Source organism: Heteronotia binoei, chromosome 15, assembly GCF_032191835.1.
Source record: "Heteronotia binoei isolate CCM8104 ecotype False Entrance Well chromosome 15, APGP_CSIRO_Hbin_v1, whole genome shotgun sequence".
Lineage (NCBI taxonomy): Eukaryota > Metazoa > Chordata > Lepidosauria > Squamata > Gekkonidae > Heteronotia > Heteronotia binoei.
The window spans coordinates 28787060-28814075 of record NC_083237.1 but is presented as its reverse complement, the minus strand read 5'-3'; the positions used below and the strand labels follow the sequence as shown (position 1 = coordinate 28814075).

The following is a 27016-nucleotide window of genomic DNA, read 5'->3' as shown; positions in this document are numbered from 1 at the left end:
GGATGTGTGGCCTAATACGCAGATTAGTTCCTGCTGGGCTGTTTCTACAAATAAAGCCCTGGGTAGGACGAAAACAATGTTATGTGCCTTATAAACCAGGAGGTGGAGTGGTACAGGTCACCACAGAATGCCTAGAATGCTTCATATTTTGCCAAGGGGGTCAGAACTGATATATGTATAGCTTGAGTGGTCACATCTTACTGGCGGAAAGTGCTGTCAAACTGCAGCCACAGTCTCTACATTTCCACCTTGGGTGAACATAGGCTCACTTCACATATCACAAGGAAATGATGGTTTAATTAATTTAATTATGGCTGAACGATGTATGGAGTCACCTTATTCGGAATCAGATCTTTGGTCCATCAAGGTCAGTACTGCCAACTCTAACTGATAGCTGCTCTCCAGGGTCTCAGTCTTAGTGATCTTTCCCACCATCGCCTACTACTCACAATCTTTTACCTGGAGAGGAGGAGGAGGAGGAGGAGGAGAAGAAGGGGAAGAAGGAAGAGAAGGAGAAGGACGAAGAGAAGGAGGAAGAGGAGAAGGGCGAGGATGAAAAGAAGGAGGAGAAAAAGGAAAAAGAGGAGGAGGAGGAAGAGAAAAAGGAAAAGGAGGAGGAGGAGACTGGATTTATACCCCACCCTTCACTACCCCAAGGAATAGTGAAGGGCCTTCTATATGCAGTGCAGATGCTCTTCCACTGAGTCCCTGCCTGTATGATTGTCAGAATGCAGCTTACTCCACTATGGTTCATTTCAGGGGGCAAACCTGTTAGTCTGTAGCAGCAGAACAAAATCTGAGTCTGGTAGCATTTTAGAAGTAAAGTGCTCCTGTCTTGTGGCATAAGCTTTCATGACTCAAAGGTCTCTTCAACTGATAACTAGATATCCATAAGAGAGCTTTGATCAGGAAAGCTTTTTACCCTGGAAAATTTAGTTGGCTACTAAATGAAAAAAAATTCTGCTATGAGCAATGCGTTCACCATACCAGGATCTGAAACTATGGTTCAAAGACAGTTTATTAAGCACAGTTAATCTTAACTTTGCCTTCATGCAGTGAGTGTGTGCAGAGATCCTGGCTTAACCCTGGTTCAATTCTGGTTGGTCTGTTCCCTGGCATTTCCCTTCCATGCTGACAGAGGGAAAGTGACGAAACCAGCATTTGTCAGGATTTGAGAAATCATGTGCAAGTGGAATGGTGGTTTCACAAACCAACCTTAATTAAAACAGAACACAGTTTTACAGAGCCAGCTTGGTGTGGTGGTTATGAGCGGCAGACTCTAATCTGGAGAACTGGGTTTGATTCCCACTGTTCCTCTACATGCAGCCAGCTGGGTGACCTTGGGTCAGTCACAGTTCTCTCAGAACTCTCTCAGCCCCACCTACCTCACAGGGTGTCTGTTGTGGGGAGAGGAAGGGAAGATGGTTGTAAGCCACTCTGAGACTCCTTCAGGTAGTGAAGGGAAGGGTATAAAACCAGCTCTTCATGTTCTCAGGTATAATGGGGAGTGCTGATTGGCTGGCATTGAGACCATTATCAAGCTGCCTCCTCAGTCAGTTCCCAAGCAGAGTACTGATTGGTTGGCCCTAATGGGGATGAACTGCAGCCTGGGTTACATTTTTGCTGCTGTAAGAAAATTAGTGATGAAGGAGCCTGGAGAATCTTCCCCCTTTATTCACTCTTTCCTCCCCTCTCTGCCTTATGTCCCAGTAAACAGATAACCTCCACTTCTGCAGAAACCTCAGCTGAACATGACATCCAAACCAAAATCAACAGCTCTGCACTTTTCAGTACAAACCAGAATTCCAGACAGTGGTATTCCTGGAAGGTAGGGGGAAAAAGAATTCAAACCACGTTTTGGAGTTTGGATGTAATAATAAACTAGGGTTTATTGAAGAAGTGGAAACCATTTATCGGCTGGGCATACATGAGGCGTGAATAGGGCACAGGCAGGCACGTGAACACAGAGATCCCCCCACTCTGTTCAGATAGCAACAAGCTACATTTTCCTTTTATATCTGAATTATGTAGCATTGCCAGACCTCCACTAGCAAACAACGGGAGACCTGGGAGATGGAGATTCTACAAACAGGCATTGCTGAGGCCATGATGCCACTTCCACTTGCATACAGGAAGTGTTGCCACAACACTGTGCAGTACTCTAGGAATTCCCCAAATCCCTATTGTAAAAACCACAGAGATTTCAGAAATTCCTAGCACATCTCACAAGGCCGTTCTCCCCACCTCTGATTTTTGCTCCCACTGCCTCATCAAGTGGCAATGAAGACCTAGAGCATAGGTGCACAACAAGTGACCTGGCACACCAAGAATGATGCCTCTTTCAATAACACCAGAAATCTTTTTTTTTTTTGCATTTCATTCATTAGCAGAGTGTTTTTAATAACTTACTGTTTTCAGGTTAGATGGCAAGGACACTGGGTAATCCAAGAGCAGGAGTTTTTTCTGAGGAGAGACAGAAAGAGAGAAAGAGGCATGGATTGGATGTAGGTAGAGGGAGCGGTGAAAAGCCGGAAAAGCCTGAGTAAGTGTGTATTTACATTTTGAAGCACAGAGTCTGAAGGTTCATCTTACAAGTCAGTCTTTGTTTTATTCCTATGAAAACAATGGTTCTTACAAGCTGCTGTGTAGCCAAAACTAGGCAAAACAGAAAAGGGCCAGACACCCCAACAAAAGCAGCATTAAACATTATTTATTTAAAACATTTTAATGCTGTCTCTCCTCCCAGTTCAGGGAGGATTGTGGATCAGCCAAGCTCAGCAGAGCAACAGGATGCAGAGGACTCCTGTGAGGAAAGGGGAGTCAGCAGGGCTTTTTTTGTAGCAGGAGCTCCTTTGCATATTAGGCCATACACCTCTGATGTAGCCAATCCTCCAAGAGCTTACAGGGCTCTTCTTACAGGGCCTACTGTAAGCTCTTGGAAGACTGGCTACATCGAGGGTGTGTAGCCTAATATGCAAAGGAGTTCCTACTACAAAAAAACTCCAGGGAGTCAGCATACCTGGCCCAAGCTCACAGATGGTGGCAGAGGTACTGCAGGAAGAGGCAGTCTCTGAGGGGCCAAATATAGATTCTCAGCCAGGAACCAGTCCACTTGCCCCTCAGCTTCCCAACCCCGGGCTGGCAACAGAGAGCCAGTTGCCAGTCAGTTCACCCCCTTCCAGGGCCGCCCCTAGACTGTCTGGCACTGTAGGCAAGGCTAACTCCTGGTGCTGCCCCCACTCCCGCACTGATATCATCACCAAGTCACATGGGGGGGGTACCCAATTCAGTACTCCCAGAAGGCCAGCGCCCTAGGCAATCGCCTAATTTGCCTAGTGGTAGGGCCAGCCCTGCCCCCTTCATCATCAGAGCTTCAGGAATGCCATCACAAGAAGATTAGGAGAGACCTTCAAGCCAGAAGGCACAGTGCTTGTCTAGCAGCACAGCACCAGCCCAGCTTCCACAATGAGGATGAGTGCTTGCGGGAACAGGACTGAGACAGCTGGCAGGTGCATGATGAGCTACAAGGGCTTAGGAGCACAGGGCTTAAAAACAGCAGAGAAGGGAGTAGCTGTGCAGACCACAGCAACTTGTCTGTTAGTTACTTGACTTTGCTGGCTGTATTCTGGATCAGCTTTTCCCATTTGCTGGGTCGTGACCCAGCCCCAGGTCATGGACCTCTTAATACCAACATGGGGAGACGGCAAAGGCAGCTCCCGGGCTCCCCTCCACATTTAAGCACCTGAAGGGGTGTTGAAATGCGGGCGGAGGCAAATTGCATGCCTTTGCAGTCCCTCACAAAGTGGGGAGATGCAAAGGGAGGGGCTTCCCCCCATTTAAGCACACCGGCAGGTTTAAATGGGAGGGGGAGGCCGATTGCCTGCCTTTGCCCTCTCCCAGCCAGGCGGAGAGAGGGCAAAGGCAGTTCCTGGGCTTCCCTCCCCATTTAAACACCCCCGGTGGCCTGGGGTGTTTAAATGGGGAGGGGGAGGCAGATTGTCTGCCTTTGCCCTCTCCCTGCAGGCATGGGGAGATGTTTAAATGGAGGGGGGGGGAGGCAGATTGCCTGCCTTTGCAGTATCCCTGTCAAGTGGGAAGACATCATTTCCTGTCTCCTGGCTCCACCCCCAAGGTCTCCAGGCTCCACCCCCAAATTTTAGTGGGCCAGGAAGGAGCAGTGTAAAAATAATCGGGTCACGGGGGAAAAAATTTGGGAAACCCTGTTCTGGATAGATTTCTCTGTTTCTGACCTTTGCCTGTACCACAGAAATCTTGTTCTTGGATTGGATCTTAAGCTATGAGCGTTGCCTGAGCTGTGCCTGAACTTTGACACTGTATTTTGACGCCTAGGCCTGGGAGTGCTTCACAGATTCTGATACCTAGAAACTGCTGCTGTGTGCTGGCAATCGGGACAGACTATCTAGGGACGGCTCTGCTTAGCTTCTGAGCTCTGACAAGATCAAGCTAATCTTGGCTATAGAAATTTATTGTAAAACCTGAGAGGAAGCACCATGAGCATCTATTTCATGGCGGTGGGGGGTGGAATACACTCACCAGTTCAATGATCTTTGAAGCACCAGTTGTAGGAAGAGGCTCATGTGAGAAGGTGCAGTTTTTGCCCAGTCCTGAGTGTGTGAAACACAAGAACAGCAGGAGGGAGACCTAAGAGGAGGACACAGGCAGGTTTCTTTAAGTTGCTAATGACTCAAATCTCATCGGCTGAGATCTGCTGCAAATTCACAGCAAAAGCATCCAATGCAAGTGTCCAGTGCAAATCCCTGTGAGTCAGTTAGCTTTGATCAAGGGTGGACTGGCCATTTAACTTACAGGGAAATTTCCCAGTGGGCCACTGCCCTATAGGATCACTGGTGGCCAGGAGCCAACAGATCCAAATCCCAGCAACTCTGCCAGAGCTCTCAGGGACTGCTTGGCTCAGAGCCCTCATCAGCCATGGCAGTTTGGGGCAGCTCATCAACTGTCTCCTCTTGCATTGCTTCCAGTTTGGGGGACGATGCAGTGGGTGAGCTCATGCCTATAGGCAGCCCCACTAAGCTCAGAAGCCTTGTTTGTAGCACACTTTGACTCACTTGAGGGCTGTTTTCACTTCCTAGTCTCTCCTGGCTTTGACCAATTAGACACAAACTTGGTTTATCCTCAGCAGGAGATACAACAGCACATCATACCCTGACATAACCTTTCTCCCAACTGCAAAACAGCATTGGCTGATTTTCTGAATAACTGAAGGGGGAAGGGACAGTGGGGATGATTGGGGTTGGGAAGTTAGGCCTGAGGTAAACACAGAAGGACAAGGAACTGTCTGATTCACAGCTAATATATATGTGTGTGTGTGTGTACAAAATTAGAGGGGAGCTGCTTCTTAGCTGTGAAGACTCAGCTTATACACACACATACTTATACACAAATAGAATTAGAGGAACTGCCTCTTAGCTGTGAAGACTCAGTGTACAAATATTTGATATACACCTTTCAGTTGGAGATGCCAGGAATAGGAGCTGGGACTTACTCAAGGCAAAGGACATGGTCTGCTGCCGCTGAGTCCCAGCCCTCCCCTCTCCCTCTACATAACAAGTAATTCCAATAGCTCCATCATACAGAATGTTATCAGAGAAAGACCAGCCCCACCTTTTCCCAGATTGCCTCTACAATTCCCACATAGAGAAGAAGAAGAGTTGGTTTTTATACCCCACTTTTCACCACCTGAAGGAGTCTCGGAGCAGCTTGCAATCGCCTTCCCTTCCTCTCCCCACAACAGGTACCCTGTGAGATAGGTGGGGCTGAGAGAGCTCTGAAAGAACTGTGATCTGTTGGAAGTGCCTAGTATGCTGTCCCTGTGCCTCAGACCTCCAGAAGCAAGTGACCACAGAGACTGCAGACAGATAGGCAACACACTAAGCATCTTCCTGTTTACTCTCTACTGTTACAGTCTTCCTTTGAAGTGCAGACCAACACTCTTTAGGGAAAAGCAACTTCCTTCTGTCTTCTCTCTCTCTTCTTCCATGCACACAAGATGCGGGTCCTGGCAGGGCTGGCCCTAGACTCTCTGGCATCCCAGGCAAGGCTAACGTCTGGCACCCCCCACCCCGCACTGATAATATCACCAGTCACATGGGGACTGCCCAATTTGTCTAGTGGCAGGGCTGGTCCTGGATGCTTCTCTCTGCATCCACTCCCATCCGTTAGTCAGATAGCATAGGAACTCTCTCTGTCTCTTGACCCTGCACTATCATTTTTTTTTAATTTTTAAAATTTTATTGTTATATATTCCAACACCACTACACCTCTGTGAGAGTCCCAGACCATAGATACATTATAATATTCCATATATTTATAATTATAAACATTTCATCCAAATAAAACTCCTTCCCTCTATTTAAACTTCTTATCCATTCATTTCCTTATTAACCAACCAAACGTCTTAAATTGTTTAAACTTTTCCAGATACCTCACCATCTTTCTAAACCAGCCCTCCTCTTGTTCCCTAACCTTTAATCCATTCATTCTTCGTATCTTCATAGTTAAATACTCCAATATTATTATATTATTCATTTTATCCCTCCAGTGATTAATTGTCAGTTCCTCAGCTTCTTTCCAATTCCTTGCTATCACTTGTCTTGCTGCTACTAACATCAAATTAATCCATTTACTATCCTCTTTTGATCCTAATCCCACACCATCCAAATTAATAATTGCCATTGCTTTAGATATACTTATTTTCCTTCCCATAATCTTTGTCATCTCTATGCCAACCTGAACCCAGAATTTTTTCACTAAGGGACAATCCCACCACATGTGACTGAAAGTTCCAATTTCTCCACATTTCCTCCAACAATTTTTACTCCGATTTAGAAATATAATACATCTTAATGGGTGTATAATACCATTTCTGTATCATCTTCAATCCCTGCTCCTGCATTAACCTAGATATTGTAACAAAGGGAGGTAATCTAAAAATCCTCTCCCAATCTTCATCTAAAATTTTATCTTCAATATCTGTTTCCCAATATTCCTTCAAAAATTCTCTCGGGGATTTCCCTGTACCTAATAAAATCTTATACAATTTTGAAACTATTTTTGATTTATCTTCTCCATACTCTTTCACCAATTTTTCAAAGGGAGTATTAATTCTTTTACCAATATTTTTAATTTCTTCCTCCTTCAACAATGAGGAGATTTGACTTTTTAACAACCAATTAATATTATTCAAAATATTATACTCCTCTTTCTTCACCCCATCAGTACCCCAAACCTCTTTCAATTCTCGAATCGTAATCCTCTTCAGTTTATCTCCTACTTCCTTTGACAGCGATCCTCTTAATGGAGCAAATTTATCATAATACCACATTTTAGTAATAGATGATATCTCCGGAGCGAGTTCTTTTTTCCACTTCTCCCATACCCTACTGGGCCCCATAAAGGTTGATAATTTATCACCTATCTTCTTCTTCCTTTTCGTTCTATCAAATAAACTTTCCTTTCCTCCTACTACCTCTAAATTTTCCTTTTCTATCCCATTCAGCTCTTCTCCTAACTCTCCCTCCAACCAAGTCATTAAGTGCCTTAATTGATATGCGTCATAATAGTAAATTATATTGGGAATCCCCCATCCCCCATCTTTAATACCATAATATCTATACCTACTAGCTGTCCTTGGTTTCTTTGAAGCAAAAACAAATCTATCTATATCTCCTTGCCACCTCTTCAGTACATGTTCTGGTATATGCCAAGGCAATACATAAAATAAATAAGTCAACCTGGGAACTAGAAACATTTTAACCATAGCATTCCTAGTACTAATTGATTCTTTCCTCTTCCTCCAGTCTCTCATTTTAACTTGAATTCCACTCCAGATTCTTTTATAATTATACTCAAATATTTTTTTAATATTCCTAGGAATATTTACCCCTAGATATTTCACCATTTTATTTGCTATGGGAATACCCAAGATTTTTGAAACTGCTAATTGTAACCCTGGTTTTACATTAACACACATCATTGAAGATTTTGAAAAATTCACTTTTAACCCTGACACTTCCTCAAATTCCTGTAATATCTTTTTTTAAGGGTGCCACTGCAGGCTCCACATCCTTAATTGTCACCATCATGTCATCTGCATACATTGTTAAGAGATTCCCATCTATTTTCCCTTTCCCTGGAACTTCAAAGCCTATAATTCTTTTGTCCTTTTTTAATTTATTCACTAACGGTTCCAATGCTAAAATAAATAACATAGGGGATAAAGGGCATCCCTGCTTCGTACCACTCATTACCTGAACATATCCTTCTACTGATCCACCAACTCCTATCAACGCCTTGGATTTAGAATATATTGCCTCAATCACATTTTGAAATTGCTCCCCAAACCTATACTTTTGAAATATAATCTTCATGTACGTCCAATCCACAGAATCAAAGGCCTTATAAATATCCAACGCCAAAAGCGTAAGCGGCAAATCCTTATTTTTAGCTAAATAAACCATACCCATCACCTTCCTAACTGCCTCTACTAAATACTTTTGAGGCATAAACCCAAATTGATCTTTCCCAATCAATTGTGTTATACATTTTTTAAGTCTCATTGCCATAACCTTGGCAAATATTCGATAATCCATATTGGTGATAGAAATTGGCCTATATGAATCCCTTAGAGTCTGATCTTTCCCAGGTTTCGGAATTAACACCAATCTCGACTCCAACCACGTAGGCGGTGTAGGAGATCCATCCAAAATTCCTTGGAACAATTCAGTCACATGAGGCACCAATATATCCTTAAAATGCTTATAAAATACCGCATTAAAACCGTCCAGTCCAGGTGCAGATTGCATATTCATAGAATCTATAGCCATTTTAACTTCTTCTTCCGTTATATCCTTATCTAATTCTTTCCTACTATCTTCCCTTAATTCTAAAAATTCCAACCCCTCACAGAATTTTTCTATATCATCATTTTCAATCCCTTTGTTTGCATACAATTTATTATAAAATTCTATAAAATTCTCCAGTATCATTTTAGGTTCAGTTTCCAAAAACCCTGTATCATTCCTGATTGCCTTAATATTTTTCCTTACCTGAAAATTCTTAATTTTATTTGCTAAAATTCTTCCTCCTTTCCCTTCGAACTCATAATACTTCTGTCTATTATACCATAATTTTAACGTAGTCCTATTAACATCCAATAGATTCAATTCTTCCCTTTTCCTAACTACTTGTTCTTTATCCTCCTTCTTCTTAGATTTCCTAAATTTCTCCTCCAATACTCTAACTTCTTCTTCCACATCTTTAATCTTCCTATCTTTACCTTTCTTCAATCTCACCAAATTCTGTATACACACCCCTCTAATAGTGGCTTTCATTGCTTCCCATATTATTGTTAATGAAGTATCTGATTTCCTATTCTCCTCAAAATATCTTTCCATTGCATTTTTAATATTACACTTACTTACTTCATCGGCCACTAACCATGGGTTAAACTTCCAATCATAAGATCTGTTACAATGACCTATTTGCAAAAAGGCTGAAACAGGGGCATGATCAGTAATCTTAATCATTCCAATCTCCATATCTTTTACCCAATTCCTCATTTCTTGAGAGACTAAGATTCCATCCAATCTTGAATAAGTTCCATGAACGGCAGAGTAAAAAGAATACACATCATCATTAGGAAACATTTCCATCCATAATTCTAGCAGACCAAATTTCCCGCACACTCTTTTAAATTTCTCTGCCTTTCTTTTTTTAACATTGCCTTTCCCTTGCAAATCAATATTAAAATCCCCCCCTATTATTTTAGTATAGGGCGAAAACTTTTCAAATTTCTGCAAATATCTGTACAATACATTCAACTGATGCACATTAGGGAGGTACAGAGAAGCTAAAGCCACCGGCTCTCCCTCCAAATGACCCTGTACAAAAATAAACCTTCCATCCTTATCTCTCATTACTTTATCTTCAACAAAATCTATTTTGGAATTAAATACTATTCCCACCCCTCTGCTCTTCGAGGAGCCTGGAGCAATAAATTTCTTACCTTTCCCAAATCCAGGAAAATTCATCTCTCTTTCCCCCCCATTATATACCTCCTGCAAAAACACCACATCTGCTTTTAATTCTTGAATATATCTCCCAACTCTTGCCCGTTTCACTGGATTTCCTAGCCCTCTAACATTAAGAGTTGTACATATAACATTAACATTTTTTGTCATATTATACCTAACCATAGCTCATCCCCATATCTCTTCTGCTCTCTACCAGCCTGGAATTCTAAACCCCAACAACCCTTAACCAACCCCACCTGATGTTGCTTATCTACCCACCACCTACACTCCATTACCGATTCTACCCATCCAAGAGAAATGCAATATGCCAATGCTCGTGGCATATCTCTTGTATAAAGAATTCTTCCCAATATGCATTCACACACCTTCTTACTCCATTCATAATCCACCCATTCACCCCTTAGATCCCAATCATCCAACCACACCCCAATCACACCATCCAAACATACCAACATCATCCCAATCAGCCACCATATACCCCTCTTCTTCCCATTCATACCACCAAACACATCAGACATCCAACTACCACTGACATCCATATGGGGGGGGGGAGAAAAAGACAACTCTCCCACACTGTAAACTCAAAAAGAGCAACAACAACAACAACAAAAAACCTGTTCATGTTGAGCTATTCCGGTCCTTTTATCTTCTTTCCTTCTTCCTTAGTCCATCTTTCCTTAATCATTAATCATTTTTTAGTCTTAGTCCTTTCCCTGAAGTCCCAAGTCTTTTTTTCATCCTTCTTTTTCTTCTTCTTCTGTTTCTGAGTGTTCCCCATTTCCTCTTCCAAACTATTTTCCCCTTCTGACTCCAAGTCAGGGAATTGCTTGTAATCCTTAGGCAGCTGCAGTCCCACACGTTTAAATAGCTCCTCCATCTGCTTCTGATCTTCTGCAAACAACTCTACTCCTTCATGCACCATTTTCAGAGCAAAGGGTGCCATTCTCCAGCTGTATTTCATTCCTTTATCTTGCAGCACCTTGGTAAACACTCTTAACTTTTTCTTCCTGTTAATTGTTTCCTGTGATAAATCTTCAAAAACCAACACTTTTTTATCATTATACAGTAACTTATCATGCCTATCCAAGGCCTTCATGCCTTTAAGCACCTGCTCCTTTAATATATATTTACCAAAGCACATTACCACATCTCTTGGCCACCTCCACTCAGCTGTATGCTTCCCAACTCGATGAATACGATCAAAAACTTCCCTTGAAATTCCTAAGTCCGGGAGCATTTTAGCCATCCATTCAATCACATTATCCAAGTCCTCCGTTTCTGGAATATTTTTCAACCGCAAATTTGACCTTCTGGCCCGATTTTCCAAGTCCATCAGTTTATCTTTAAAGTATTTATTTTGCTTTTTCAACTGTCTGGACTGTTTTTGCAACAAGTTAATTTCCTTCTCATTTAGCTGCGCCATTTCCCATGCACTATTCACAGTCTCTGCCATGGCTTCAACGGCATCTGCTAAATTAGTTATTTTTTCATCCACTATCTTAGTAACTGCCTTAATAATGCTATATTTGGCAGCTTCCACCGCTTTTTTAACTTCTAATTGAAAGTCTTTCGGTTTCATTACCTTATCTTCACTTTCAGCTTCTGAGTCCGAGGTCGCCATTGCCGTTTCTCTCAGCACCAATTAGTTTTAACTTTATCCTCTAGCCAACTTCCAGACTCCCACTTCACAAATATCACCAGCTTATATTAAGGTCTTCAAGGCTTTGTTATTTTTATCACCAGAAGAAGGAATACTTAATTCCCTTTAGCATTCAACCGGGAGCTCAAACAAAACACGTCTTCCTCTCAGCTGAGCATGCCACGCTCCCAACCCTGCACTATCATGTATTTCTGGGGGGGGGGGGGGGGGGGGAATAGATATTATTTTGTTTCAACTTGAGAAGTGGCTCTGTGTAACTCGGTAACTTTGCAACCACATGATCAGGTATAATACAAGCACTACTGTGTTAAAGCCTTGTGCACTCTACTAACTAAAGAAGGATCTGGATCATCAGGGTGGTGGAATGCGCACGCTCTGAAGAGTAGCAGCCTCGGCTCGCCCCTCTCCGAACAAGAAAAGAGATTAGGACCGAAAGATAAGTAAATATTGAAGTTTTGGGGTCATAATATTTGGCAGTGAAGCTAGAGAGTCAAAGAAGTTAAAGGTGTGCTCAGAAGACAGCTAGCACTGAGAAAAAGGGAGTATTTTGGAAAACAGATAAGAACCGGAGGCAGTGATTAGCACCGTTAAAATGGCTGCCACTACAGTGAAACAGCTTTCCGAACAGATAGCACAGTTTCAAGCTTTAATGATGCATTCTCAGAACAAAATAGAGGAGACTGTTGCTGAAATTAAAAATGAAGTTAGCCGGATAAACAAGGATCTGCAAGATATTAGGCAGCTGGCCAACAAAGCTGATAAGGCAGCGTCAACAAATCAGAAGGAAATAGTTTATTTAAAGGGGCAGATTAAAAGCCTCTCCGACAGAGCAAGAAGGGCAAACCTTATCATTCATGGTATTTCAGAAGACATTGACTCACGACATTTGGAAGACGGGATAATAAATTGGCTCTCAGAACAGCAAACAGGTGTTATGATTAATGCTGACCAGGTCGAGAGAGTCCATAGGCTTAGATCTAGAAGGTCAGGAGGATCTCCGAGACCAGTAATAGTCAAATTCACAAGAGAAAAAGTGCAGCAGCAAGTCTTTTTGGCTTTGAAGAAGAAGAGGGCACTGGAATTTAAAGGGAAAAGGGTATATGTGAGACAAGACTTTTGCAGTGAAACACTGGAAGAAAAAAGACAAATGAAGCCATTTGCAGATAAACTCTTTCAGAACAAGATATTGTTTACATGGGCTTACCCAGCCACTATTGTGATCTACAAAGAAGGCAAAAGACTCACAGCAAGGAACCCAGCTGAAGCAAGGAAACTCTTGGAGAAGTTGGGTCTGGACCCAGGAGAAACAGGAACTCAACCAGAGGAAGAGCTTAATGTCGACGAACCAGAGGAGGGGCCTTCTACACGTCAGGAGAAACGACAGAGGACGAGACTATAAGACGTTCAAGGAAAAGGAGGAACTTCAAAAAAAAAAAGGGAAGTACCCCACAAATAAGAGGGAGGGAATATCACGGTCTTAAGTGAAGGAAGGAAATAATAAAAGATCCAGGAGGGGGGGGAGGTGTGCCCACCTAAAGGTATAGGGAGGGTGGAGAGATCAACCCAAAAGCGAGCCCTTTACCAGAAGAGGGGAGGGGGGATGATGGGGAAGAGTGGGGGGAAAGGGTGTGGGAGGGGGGAAGGGAGAAAGGGGAGAGGCAGAACAGACTTTGTTATCCAGCCAGGGAAGGGAAAGGAGGTGAATGATTATGGCTAAAACTTTGAAAATGCTCTCACTGAATGTCAACGGACTAAGTTCAGACCTGAAAAGATATAGATTAACAAGAATGGCAAAACAACACAATATAGATATCGTGTATTTACAGGAAACACATAAGGCAAAGGATGATATTAAACCGCTGATTAAACACCCAGGATGGAAAGTATTGGCTGAAGCAAGAAGTAGAACTAAGACGAGAGGAATAGCAATTTTAGTACACACAAGGATCGATATTAGGATACTAGATCTCATTAGTGATAGGGAAGGGAGATATTTGTTTATCAAAGGTAGGTTTCAAAATAGAGTAATAACGCTTATAAATATATATGTCCCAAATACAGGACAGAGGAGATTTTTGAATAAAGTTATGCAAAAAGTTCAGAAATTCTCAGAGGGAGAAGTTATTATAGCAGGAGACTTTAACATAGATATGACCAAGGAGAAGGAGGCTAGGTGGAAAAGGAATTTGGTAGAAGCGCATGAGGCCTTAGGCTTGGTTCCAAAGCCGACACATTTATCAAGTAGACACAAGACAGCTTCTTGTATAGATTATATATTTCTTAAAAAATCAAATAATTGGGAGGTGAGGAAAGTAACAACCCATCCAATATGGATCTCAGATCATGCTCCACTAACTATAGAACTGGTGATAAAAAACGAACAAATTAGAAGGACTTGGAGATTTAACAGTATGGTCTTATTAAAAAAAGAAAATAGACAATATATGGAAAATCAAGTAAAACAATATTTTAGAGAAAATAAGGGAACAGTGGCCACAAATATCTTGTGGGAAGCAGCAAAAGCAGTGTTAAGAGGTCATTGTATGATGAAGGAGAAAGAAATAAAAAAAGAATGGTATGCTAACAAGACACAGAAACTCCAGGAATTAGGCGCACTGCAGAGCAGTCAAGGTATTAGATTCTGCCCTGATAGGAAAAAAAAGATCGATGAAATTAGGAAACAATTGGACTTTATGGATTCGAGGGCATTATGGAAAAAACAAACCATGGTAAGAAATGAGTTTCAAAGAGATTCAATAAACTCCATTAGGAGACTGGCTAATTATCTCAAGACTAGGAAAGAAAAGCAAAAGGTGGAAAGTATTAAGACACAAGGAAAGGTCACGCAGAACCCGAGAGAAATTAGGCAAGTGTTTCAAGAATTCTACAAAGAGTTATACGCTAGGAGGGATATAACAGAACATATTGAAGAAAGTGGAGAAGTGTTGGGAGATACAGATAGAGTTTGGAGAAGGAAATAACAGTTCAAGAAATAGAGGAAGTTGTGAACAATTTAAAAGTGGGTAAATCCCCAGGGCCTGACGGCTTTACTGTGGATTTTTATAAGGAGATGAAGGAGTTACTGATCCCCGAATTACAACAAGTGTTTAATGCTATATTGAAGGGAGGGAAAGCTCCCGACTCTTGGAGAATGGCTGAAATAACCGTAATATTAAAACCCCAGAAGAATCCTCGGGAAGTGGGTTCATATAGACCAATAAGTTTACTTAACCAGGACTACAAAATTTTCGCTAAAGTTTTAGCAAATAGGTTAAGGAACATATTACCTCATATAATAAAAGAGGATCAATATGGCTTTGTAAAGAATAGGAGTATTGCACATCCTATAAGGAATATATTTAATGTATTGTACCATAAACGTCCTGGGCAACTTGCTTTACTTAAATTAGATGTATACAAGGCATTTGATACGCTGTCCCATGAATTCTTATGGTCCATAATGAAGAAGTGTGGGATTGGGCCACTATTCTTAAAGCCATTCAAGAGGTCTATAGGGAGGGGTCAGCAGTGGTAAGAGTAAACAACGAACATACGGATCAGCTCCCAATTGAGAGAGGTGTGAGGCAGGGGTGTCCACTTTCCCCATCCCTGTTTATATTGGCAATAGAGCAACTAGCAGAAAGGATTAGGAATTCAGGGAGAATAGAAGGCTGTAGAATAGGAAAGGAGGAAATAAAAATCAATTTATTTGCAGATGACATAATCATGACAATATCTAACCCGAAAGAAGCCATTAGGGAAACGAAAATTATTTTAGAAGATTTTGAAGCAGTATCAGGTTTAAGAATAAATATGGGAAAGTCTGAAATAATGTACTTTAATGTTGGTTTGGAAGAAAGGAAAGAGATTAATAGGATAACTAATATGGGAATGGGAGTTAAGAAATTTAAATATCTAGGGATAGAAATTTATAAAAATATTAACAGGATAGTGGAGGGAAATTATAATAAAATCTGGGAGAAAATAGAGAGGGATATGCAGCAGTGGGGGAAAAGGACGATGAGCCTGACCACTAGAATAAAGAGTGTATCGATGTTTTGGATGCCAAGGTTGTCGTACCTTTTTCAAACGATACCATTGGAGTTAGATAAGCAAAAAATGACTAACTGGAACACTAAAATAAGGGAATGGATATTTGGTAGTAGGAAACTTAGATTTCCGAAAAAATTGGCATACAATCATAAATCAGAACTTGGATGGGGAGTCCCAGATATAGTCAATTATTATGAAGCATTTCAGCTTAAAGCATTATTAGAAATAGAGAAGGAAGGGGACCAGAAATGGATAAGGTTTGAGAATGAAGCTAATAATGGGGTAGGAAAACATGGCATCTTTACGAACATGGGGGCGAAGGAACTTAATTTAAACGTGGGACCAAGGAAAAATGGGCTAAATGTTTGGAAGAAATGGCAACCGAAATGGCTGAATCGGGTATCTAGATGGACGCCATTAGAAATGTTGATGGAAGGAGACAAGGAGCATAGGTGGAGCGAACTACTTAAGGCTAAAGGATTTAGAAGGGTAGAAGATTTGTTAATACTAGATAAGTTAAAACCATTACATGAATTTCAAGAAGTCGTAGGAATACAATACTGGCTTAAGGCTACAGGATTGTATACTAAAGTTAAGAAGGAAGTGGAGAAGAGTAACTTAAATGAAGAAGAACCTATGGAAAAGTTTTATAAATTAATGGGTAAAACAAAAAAAGGATTAGTAGGCATCCTATATAGAAGCATGAATTTAGGTAACGAAGGAGCAATAAGCTACCTTCAACGGTCATGGAGTTTAGAAGGCCAAATAACGAAACGAACAGGGGAGAAGATAATGGAAGGTTTAAAAAAAGTTAAGATACATAAGGTTAGAGAAATGGAATTGAAATTTTTCACTAAATGGTATAGAACTCCGGCTGCTTTAGCCAATATGTTTCCTGGGTTGAGCCCTAAGTGTTGGCACTGTAAGAAAGAAAAGGGATGGTATTCCCACATGTGGTGGGAGTGTCCTGAGGCCAAGAAACTATGGGATATGGTAGTGGGAATGATAAAGAAATTCTTTCAGGTAGAGCCGAGAATTAACTTTGAACTAATGCAGATGAGTTTATTAGGGAATGAAAAAATAGGGAAGAACAACCAACATTTACTAAAAGCAATGATATCAGCGGGTAAAGCGGTAATAGCGGCAGGATGGAAGGATAAAAGTAAATGGAAGGAAAGTACTTGGCATAACTATCTCTTTGATTTTGTCCAGTCAGATATAGCCGCTATAATGTTGCAAGAAGAATCATGGGAAGAAAGAAGATAAAGAATTAAAGAAAAGTGGCTGACGTATCTGAAATGGGCGAAGGAAGAAAGGAGAGTGGACATTCAGTGGAAGCTTCGAGTCCTTTGTCCCTGGCTGGAAGAAGAAAAGGATGTATAGACTAAGGGGGGTGGGTTGGTGGTAAATGTAAAATGGATATCAGAAACCATGTAGAGAAACGGATAATGTATTAATAATAAAAATATACATATTAAAAAAAAAAAAGAAGGATCTGGATCATCAGAACCGGTACCCTCCCCAGCATTACTGACCCAAGGTCACCCAGCTGGCTTCATGTGAAGGAGTGGGGAATCAAACCTGGTTCTCCAGATTAGAGTCCGCCGCTCTTTAACCACTACACCAAACTGTTGCTTCCTCTTCAAAAAAGGAATTCTGAGATATCTTCACAGGACATTGCTGAATATCACTCTCCTTTCTGAGGGGAAAAAATGAAGGTGATGTACTTTGCACACTGTGGGTGGGTGAACTATTCCGAAGTTTCCCCCTGCTGGCTTCAAAGGGAAACACTTCTTCACCTCTACATTCTCTTTCTCTTTTGGAGCCAGTTTGGATGGACTTGACAATCGTAAGCCAGAAGAAGGGATGCTCCTTCCCTGACTCAGCCAATTCCTTCTGACTTACCACAGAAGCATCTGGGATTCCATGATAGCGACTCATCTCCTCCCAACTTGGTAGGTGGCCAGCATGCTGAGGATTACCCCTCTAGAAAGAGGGGGAGCTGCAGGGAAAACACAAAACCAACTTAGAGAACCAAGAAACAGAGGCATGGTCATGAGGAGGAGATTGGATTTATACCCCACCCTTCACTCAGAGTCTTAGAGTGGCTTACAATCTCCTTTCTTTTCCCATCCCCAAAACAGACACCCTGTGAGGTAAGTGGGGATGAGAGAACTCTCCAAGAATTGCTCTTGAGAGAACAGCTCTGAGAAAACTGTGGCTGACTTAAGGACACGCCAGCAAGTGCATGTGGAGGAGTGGGAAATCAAACCTGGTTTTCCCAGATAAGAGTCTGTGCACTTAACCACTACAACAAAGTGGCTCTAGGGTGCTGCTAGGGTTGCCAAGTCTGGTCTGAGAAATATTGGCGATGTTGTGTCTTGCATTTCAGTCCTGAAGTTACAACACAGCGGATGCTACTAAGGTGACCAGTGGAAGCCCACTGGTCCCCGGATGTAGCTCCGTTAATATGCTCCGCCAATCAAGATCTGTGGCCAGACTGAGGGTTGTTCCGGGGTATGTATATAATCGGGACCTGGCCCGCGTTGCTTTGCCTTGTGATGTACTCGCTAATAAAGCATGTTGCCTTCAACAAGTCTCGTCACTCAGTACATTACAGGAGACTTGGGGATGGAGCCCAGGAAAGGCAGGGTTTAAGAGGGGAGGAAGTTCAGTTGAGATGTGATGTCACAGAATCTGCCCTCCAAAGACACCATTTTCTTCAGGGGAACCAATTCCTGCAGTCTGCAGGTCAGCTGTAATTCCAGGAGATCTCCAAGTCCCACCTGGAAGTTAGCAGCCCAAAGTGCTGTAGACCTTTGAAACTCAGAAGTAACCAATGGTCTGCTGGCAAATTTTAACAAATGGCTCTCTGAAAAAAATGTTGTCTGTCTGTGCCTGTCTATCTATCTATCATCTACCTACCTACACACATATGTATATATATACACACACACACATATATGCACATACACACATATATGTATGCACATAACTTTATTAAAAGTTTTACTGCTATAAAGATGAGCAGCACAATTTGCAAATAATAATATATACAATATTTTACTGCAAATTCCATGTAGCCAATTGATTCTCATAAAACACTGTTGTTGATTTTTGCCAAATTCCTGTATCCAAAGCCAACCTGATTGCAGTTCAACCATGATTTGATAAATGGAGTTGCATCCCGATCAGCTAACTCTTTCCTCATTTGCATTAAGCCTGGTATGTAAAAAACAGGTTTCCTACCTGTAACTGATGATCTTCGAGTGGTCATCTGTTCAGTCACACCAATGGGAGAGGCGCCGGCACCGACCCTGATCGGTAAACTGCAAAAGCTGCGGATTTCCGCACCTCCATTCAAGCGCGCATGCGCAGACCCCCCCCACTGCGCATGCTCGCCAGGACGGGAGCGGACATCCCGCCAGTTCCTTCTGACCGCTGCGTTAGCCCACATAGGATGGACCGGCAGCGGAGGGGAAGGAGGGCGGGTAGTGTGACTGCACAGATGACCACTCGAAGATCATCAGTTACAGGTAGGAAACCTGTTTATCTTCTTCGTGGTCTCTGTGCATCACACCAATGGGAGACTAGCAAGCAAGGACATACCTGGAGGAGGGCGCAACGGTCCATCAGCAAGAGACAGACTGTAGTACAGCACGGCCCACCGCCGAGTCCTGACGCCGCCTCATATCAAGCGCATAGTGCGACATGAAGGTATGCGCCAACGCCCAGGTGGCAGCCTTGCAAATGTCCTGCAGCGGAACACCTTTCATGAACGCTGCTGAGGTTGCCACTGCTCATGTAGAGTGGGCCCACACTGGCCCAGGAAGCGGCGTCTTACGGAGAAGATAGCACAGTCTAATAGTGCCAGTAATCCATTTAGATAATCTCTGGGAAGAGATCCTCCGACCCAGAGAAGGCGCCACATGAGATACGAAGAGCCGGGAATCCCGTCTGAAAGGCTTCGTTCAGTGTAGGTAGAATGCCAACGCTCTTTTCACATCTAGGGCATGAAGTCACCGTTCGACCTCCGTCGAAGGACTCGGGAAGAACGCAGGTAAGGAGATCTCGGTATTCAGGTGAAACACGGAGACCACCTTGGGTAGGAACGTGATGTCTGGGCGGAGCACCACCCCTTCAGAAGAGAAGCAAAGGTAAGGCTTGTCACACCTCAGCGCCATCAGCTCGCCCACTCACCTCGCCGACGTGACTGCAACCAGGAACGCTGTCTTCCATGCCAACAGCTGGTGCGAACAGGTAGCCATAGGCTCAAATGGCTTTCCCATAAGTGCCTTGAGTACCAAAGGCAAGTCCCAGGATGGCGTGGGCACCCACACCGATGGATACAGACGAGCAACTCCCTTGAGGAACCTCTTAGTCTCTGGATGGGCGAAGACCAAATGCCCATCAATCTGCCCGTGCTCACTCGAGATTGCCGCCAAGTACACCCTCACCGAGGAGGCCGCCAAACCCCGGTCCAACAGGGACAGCAAGAAGTCAAAGACTGCAGAGAGGCCCACCGCCCGCGGCTCCAGCCCCCTGCTCGTAGAGAACTGAACAAACTTCAACCACTTGTAGGCGTATGAGCGTCGGGTCGAAGGCTTCCTGCTGCTCAAAATCACGAACCGAGCTCTCTCTGATAGCTGCGAGCGTCCAGATGCCAGGCCGTTAACTTCAGGTGGGGCACATCGTGGTGCACCACCCGCCCCTGGTGCGACAGCAGCAGATCCGGAACCTGCGGGAAGTGGTGGAATGTCCCGCGGGCAAGACGCAACACCACCGGGAACCATTGCTGCCTCGGCCACCATGGCGTCACCAAGATGCCCACCAGCTTCTCCCTCAGGTGCTTCTGCACCACCCTGGTGATCAGTGGCAGGGGGGGAAAGAGATGCACCTCGTGGTGTGTCCATGGGACCAGGAGTCCGTCCCCGAGGGACATCGGATCTGCACTGCCCCTGATGCAGAACGACTCGCATTTTCTGTTGTCCTGGGTCACAAAGACGTCCAGCGTGGGCGCTCCCCACAGGCGAAACACGGGTTCTAGGAACGTCCAGTTGAGCTCCCATTCGTGGAGCGACGCTCCCCCCCTGCTGAGAAAGTCTGCCCGGGTGTTCTGAACACCTGGGAGGTGAGTTGCAAGCAGCGATATCTCTAGGGCTATGCAGGCTTCCCAAATCGTCATTGCCAGCCGGCAAAGTCTGCGGGACACTGTGCCCCCTTATGTAGGCCATGGCCGTCATATTGTCCATGAGGACTGCCACCGCTTGACCCTTGATGAGCGTCTGGAATGACCGGACAGCGTGAAAAATGGCCAGCAGTTCCAAGTAGTTGATGTGCCGAAGAGCCTGATGGGCCGGCCACCGATCCCCGACGCACAGGCCCAACGCATGCGCCCCCCATCCCCAAAGGGACGCATCTGTCGTGATCGTCATGGACGGCTGTTGTCTGTGGAAGGGCGCCCCTTCTGTCAAGTTGTGGTCCTGCCCCCACCACTCGAGATCCGCCAACACTTCTGGAGGAACAGTCAGGCACGGTTCTGGAGAGTCGAAATTGCAGCGAAACTCCTGGAGGAACCACAACTGGAGCGGTCGCATGCGACGCCTCGCATTCTGCACGACCGAAGTGGTGGCTGCCATGAGCCCCAGCAGGCGCTGGATCCGGCGCACAGGAACTGACGGATTGCGACGTAGGGATCGAACTGCCTGAACAATGGCCTCCACTTGATCCACTGGGAGGAATGCCTTGCATGCTACAGTGTCCAGCACCGCACTGATGAACTGCACTCTCTGGGACGGTTGGAGGTGCGACTTCTTCCAGTTGACCTGGAGCCCCAGGTCTGACAACAGAGCGAGAGTGATGTCGATGTGCTGAAGCAGAGCCTTCCTTGACCCCGCCACTATCAGCCAGTCGTCTATGTACGGGAATAGGGAGATCCCTTGGAGCCTTAGGTGGGCGACTATGATGACCATCGTTTTCGTAAACACTCTCGGGGCCGTCGAAAGACCAAAGGGCAAAGCCCTGTACTGGAAGTGGGCGTTGCCAATCGTGAAGCGCAGGAACTTGCGGTGTCGGGGGTGAATGGAAACATAAAAGTAAGCATCTTTCAGGTCTAAAGTGGCCATCCATTCCCCGTGATCCAGCAGCGGGAGAATGCACAGCAGGGAGGTCATTCGAAATTTGTTGTAGCGGATGAACTCGTTGAGACCCCGAAGGTCCATAATCGGGCGCAGGCCTCCGTCCTTCTTCGGGACAGCAAAATAGCGGGAGTAGAACCCACGGCCGCGTTGATCCTTCGGGACTTCCTCGATGGCCTGCTTGAGGAGGAGGGACTGAACCTCTTCCTGAAGAGGAGGGGAGGGTGCAGTGTAGGCGAACGTCGGGGTTGGAGGATGTTGGAAAAACTCTATCTCGTACCCCCATTGGATCACAGATAAGACCCACTGGTCTGAAATTATACGGGACCAGGCTGGGAGGAAATGGGATAGGCGAATAGAGTCCGTGTCCCCATGGGGACGAGAAGGTGAAGGGGAGTCAAAGGCCCTGTTTTTGCTGCTTTGCCCCTTTCTGCCTAGACGCCTGAGCAGAGGAAGGTGAGTACTTCTGCTTGGGCTGATACTGCGGCCTTGAAAAGGTGGTTGCTGACTTCGGGCGCCACTGCCGCTCAGGAGACTTGGCATAAGGCTTCTTCTGCCACTGTCGCGGCCACTGCCGCTTCGCCTGAGGACGAGAGGTGGAGACCCCCAGGTTTTTAGATGTCTTTATACTCTTGTCCATCTCCTGAAGGACCGAGTCTGTGGTCGCACTAAAGAGACCTGTGCCATCGAACGGGAGATCTTCAATATACGCCTGCGTATCAGGTTTCAGGGCGGTGCAGCGTAGCCAGGAGTGTCTGCGTAGCGATATAGTCGTAGTGAGAGTCTTGGCACAAGCATCACCTGAATGCTTTGCAGAATTCAGCTGCTGCTTCGCAAGGGCCATCCTCTCCTTCTGCAACTTCTTGAGAGCCGACTTGCTCTGTTCTGGCAGAGTGTTCAAGATGGGCGAGATCTGGTCCCACAAGGTATATTGATACCTGCCCATGCATGCAGAATAGTTCGCAATTTTCACCCCAAGTGACCCAGTGGAGTACAACCGGCGTCCCATAGCGTCCAGCTTCCGACCTTCCTTATCAGGGGGAGTCAAATGCATTTTCTTCACCTTGGACGAGGACGATACCACAACCGAGTTAGGCTTAGGGTGCGTATATAGGAACTCTGTGGTGTTTTCCTGCAGACGGTACATGTGGTCCAGCCGGCGCGATGACACCGGCGTGGACGCAGGCTTGTCCCAGGACGACTTTGCCGTGTGAAGCATCACATTGGTGATGGGCAGGGCAACCGCCGTCGAAGTGTCTCTTTGGACAATATCAAAGACACTGTCCGTGACCACAGGCTGCGGCTGAACAGTTGGTAAAGACAGTGCCTGCGCCATCCTTTTAATCAGGTCCCCATAGGACTTGAGGTCTTTGGACGGGGAGATGGGATGATCCTCCGTGATTTTTTCCGGTGGAGATGGTTCACCCGTAGAGGAAGCCCCTTGTTCTTCAGGCGACGACTCCCTCAAGGACCTGGGGGATACTTCAGGCGATTCCGACTGCTCAGACGGCTGACGCCGAGGCGGTGACGTCCGAACCGTCGGTGTCGTCTTTGGCTTCTCCGGGGAGGCACGCCGCTCTGGCTCTCGATGCCGATCCGGATGCTCGACCTCGGGCAGCTTCGATACCGTGGCAGAAGGCGCACGTTGAGGGGTCCTACACGACATCCGGGACCGATAGGAGGTCTCAGAAGCCTGATCCCAGTCCATCTGTCGCGGCGGCAACCAGGGAAATGGTGGTTGCATCGGGTAGGCACCATATAGGTATTGCCATTGCCACTGATCCCAAGGAATCTGCGACACTGGCTGAAGAGGAGAAGGGTCCCTCTTCTGGTATCGAGGAGAGCGACTGCTTGACGATCGATCCCGGTGCGAGTCCCGACGTCGATCCTGAGCAGGGCTACGAGAACGTGGAGTCCCTTGCCCCGGCGTAAGCTGACCCGATGGGCTTCTACCGATACCAACACGTTGTGCTGAATCAATCTCGGAGTCAGAGTCGGAGATGACCAGCTGAGTCGACATCGAGGTAAGCGGCGGTGGGCTCAACCTACGAACGGGTGAGGCGAATAGCTTCAGAGGCGGGACGACCGGTGTCAAAGGTGCAGACAACGATGCCGGTGAAGATTGCGAAGCGGACTTATGCTTCGGCTTATCGGCCTTCTTCTGCTTTTTTGCCTTCTCCGCATGTGACCCCTTGTCCTCCTTGTGCTTCTTTGCCAGCACCGAGGACTCAGATGCAGATGCCGAGCGCTTTCGGGAGCGATCGGCGTCAGAGGGACCTTTTTTGGCGTTGACCGATTCCGGTGTCGACAGTTCAGCCGAAGGTTGCCCTTGATCGGTGGAGAGCGCACGTGGTGATAGTGCTTTCTCCATAAGCGCTGCCGCCAGCCGCACCGCCCTGTTCTTCTTTGTCTGCCTTGAGAACTTGGCGCAATGGTCACAAGAGTCCGGCTTGTGCTGCTCTCCCAGGCACAGCAAGCACAGCGAATGGCCGTCCGGCAGCGCGATCTTGCTTCCGCACCTCGAACAGCGATGGAAGAAACTCCACCGCTTTTCCATGCGAGGGTTAGGAAAAACGGGTGGAAGGCCCGAGAGCGCGGGGGGGGAAACGCCCCGAAGGGCGGGAAAACTCACCCCACGCTCTGGACGGACAGAACGAACACTAACTATACTAAACTAAACTACTAACAGCTAACACTAACTACACTAAGAATTTAGACAAAGTCCAACGAAGTTCACCGACCGTAGCGAAAAGATCAACCGATCAGCGCGGCGGTCAGAAGAGAACTGGCGGGATGTCCGCTCCCGTCCTGGCGAGCATGCGCAGTGGGGGGGGGGGGGTGTCTGCGCATGCGCGCTTGGACGGAGGCATGGAAATCCGCAGCTTTTGAAGTTTACCGATCAGGGTCGGCGCCGGTGCCTCTCCCATTGGTGTGATGCACAGAGACCACGAAAAAGATCCATTTCTCACCCTTGCACAAATTATATTCATTAAACTGAAACCTCTTTCAACTTCAGCACTACTGACTGCAATAAGGGGGCATCTTACAGCTCCTGATGAGTTTCCAACTAGCTTGCAAAATTCCTGAAAATTTAACCATCGGCTCTTGCAAGCTGATACAAGCCACCCCTGTACCACTGTCCATAGCCCCCTTCCCCCTCACCCTCATTAACACCAACCACACCATCCTCAAACCCCTGAAATCCTTTGTAGCTAAAGGCTGAAATCATAGGTGCATTGAAAAAAATACCTCAATTATCATTAAAGATTTGCATCACCATTCACACATTACCCTTCTCCCAGAGAGCTTCTCATCAGAAAGGAAGCCAGCCTACTGATGGTTGTAGCAGAATTCAGAGGCAATTTTTCTAAGCAAAAAGGAAAAATATATACCTATCCAATGTGCTGTCGTAGCCAAAACAAGTCATTTCCTGGTTGCTGACAAAAGCAAAAACATACATACAAGAAAGGGAGAGGAAAAGTATTTTGGGGAAAGGGATATTCCCAAACAAATATAACTCAGTGGGGAAAATATTGGGTGATCTAAAAGACTGAATTTCAGATATAATTGGATCTTTTCACCTGTTGCCAACATTGCAAGAAAAGTTGGAATGCAGTTGTAATGCCAATTTCCTGCATGACTTCATAGGAAAGTCCAGACAATCATATTTTAAAAGTGCCTTTGTTTGCTATATTTTAAATTGTATCCTTTTCTCCAGTAGCTCTGGGATCTTCTTTTCCTCATTTTTTGCCCTCAGAATGACTGCAGATAGGCTACGAAAAGGTGACTGGTCCAAGGTCACACCACAAGCTTTGTTGCCACATGGGGATTTAAACCCCAGTCTTTTCTGTTTCAGCCTAGCTCTCATGTGTACAGCAAAAGCAGGTGAGAAGTTCAAAAGTCTTTGAAGTGGTACCTGTGATTTCTGTCCAAGAATGAAGTTTCTCATTCTCACCTGCAATCTCCCTGTAGTGTATCGGACTCAGCGCAAGCGCCGCGCGACCCGAGCCACCCTCGGGTCGCCGTGCGCAGCGCGGGAAAAGCCACCGCCAATCCTGACCAAGGGCGGGAAGTTTAACTGGCCAGGATTGGGCTGGCCAGCGAAGGGGATGTTCCGGGATGCATGTATATATTAGCGGACCCGGCCGCGTGTTCCTCGTTCTTCTTGTGATGTACCAGCCAATAAAGACCTATGCCTTCACCACGTCTCGTCTCCCAGTACATTACACTGGCGACGAGGATGGGATCGAGATAGGTCCGGCCGCCCCGAGGGGAACCTGACCGGGCCGGAGACGAGGAAGGCGTGAGACCGCAGGATCGCACAGCCCGCCGCCACCATGGCGAACTCTACGGTAACGACGGGCCATCTTGCGGAATTCAACCCGGAGCACCCCGAGAGATGGGAGACCTACACAGAAAGGGTCGAGTGCTACCTGCGGGCGAACCTGATCGAAGATGACGACAGGAAGAGAGACGTCCTGCTGAGCGTCTGTGGAGAAGAAACTTTCGAGATCGCCCGAGGCCTCTCCGCTCCAGCTAAGCTGACCGAGAGGACCTACCGGGAAGTCGTGAGACTCCTCACGGGCCACTTTTCGCCCCAACCGTCCATCGTCGCCCGCCGATTCCTCTTCCACAAGAGGGACCAAAAGTCGGGGGAGACAGCGGCAGTCTACCTGGCGGCCCTTCGGCAGATCGCCGGGAACTGCAATTTTGACAAAAGGGACGAAGCCCTGAGGGACCGTTTCGTCTGGGGCCTCCGAGACGAACGACTGCAGCAGAAGCTCTTCACTAAGGAGGAGCTCACGCTACAACAAGCCTTCAACGAGGCGACGGCGTTCGAGAGGGCCACCAAGGCGTTCGGCCAGCCACGCGGCGAAGCAGTCCACCAAGGAGAAACGGAGCTGGAAGACCGAGCAGAGGAAGAAGCGTTTCAGCTCCGGCGGCCTCAGAGAACGGACACACGGGCCCCAGCGAGACAACGAGCGACGGAGAGGGCCACCGCCACCACCGGTTCCAGGTGCGCCAGCTGCGGCGACCCCCACGAGCGACGGGACTGCCCGTACCGCAACCTGGACTGCCGCAGCTGCGGAAAG

General features: G+C 45.9%; 1 protein-coding gene across 1 annotated transcript in view; it reads right to left on the bottom strand.

Moving 5' to 3' along the window:
• FLT3LG (fms related receptor tyrosine kinase 3 ligand) overlaps nt 1–27016 on the bottom strand; it is a 49126-nt gene that overhangs the window by 6941 nt on the left and 15169 nt on the right. Inside the window, exons 2-4 of the mRNA XM_060256234.1 lie at nt 17692–17788; nt 4555–4662; nt 2410–2463 (exon numbers count right to left, since the gene is read on the bottom strand). Of these exons, the coding sequence (XP_060112217.1) occupies nt 2410–2463; nt 4555–4662; nt 17692–17727 (198 nt within the window). The 5' untranslated portion in view covers nt 17728–17788. The remainder of the gene's footprint in view (nt 1–2409; nt 2464–4554; nt 4663–17691; nt 17789–27016) is intronic.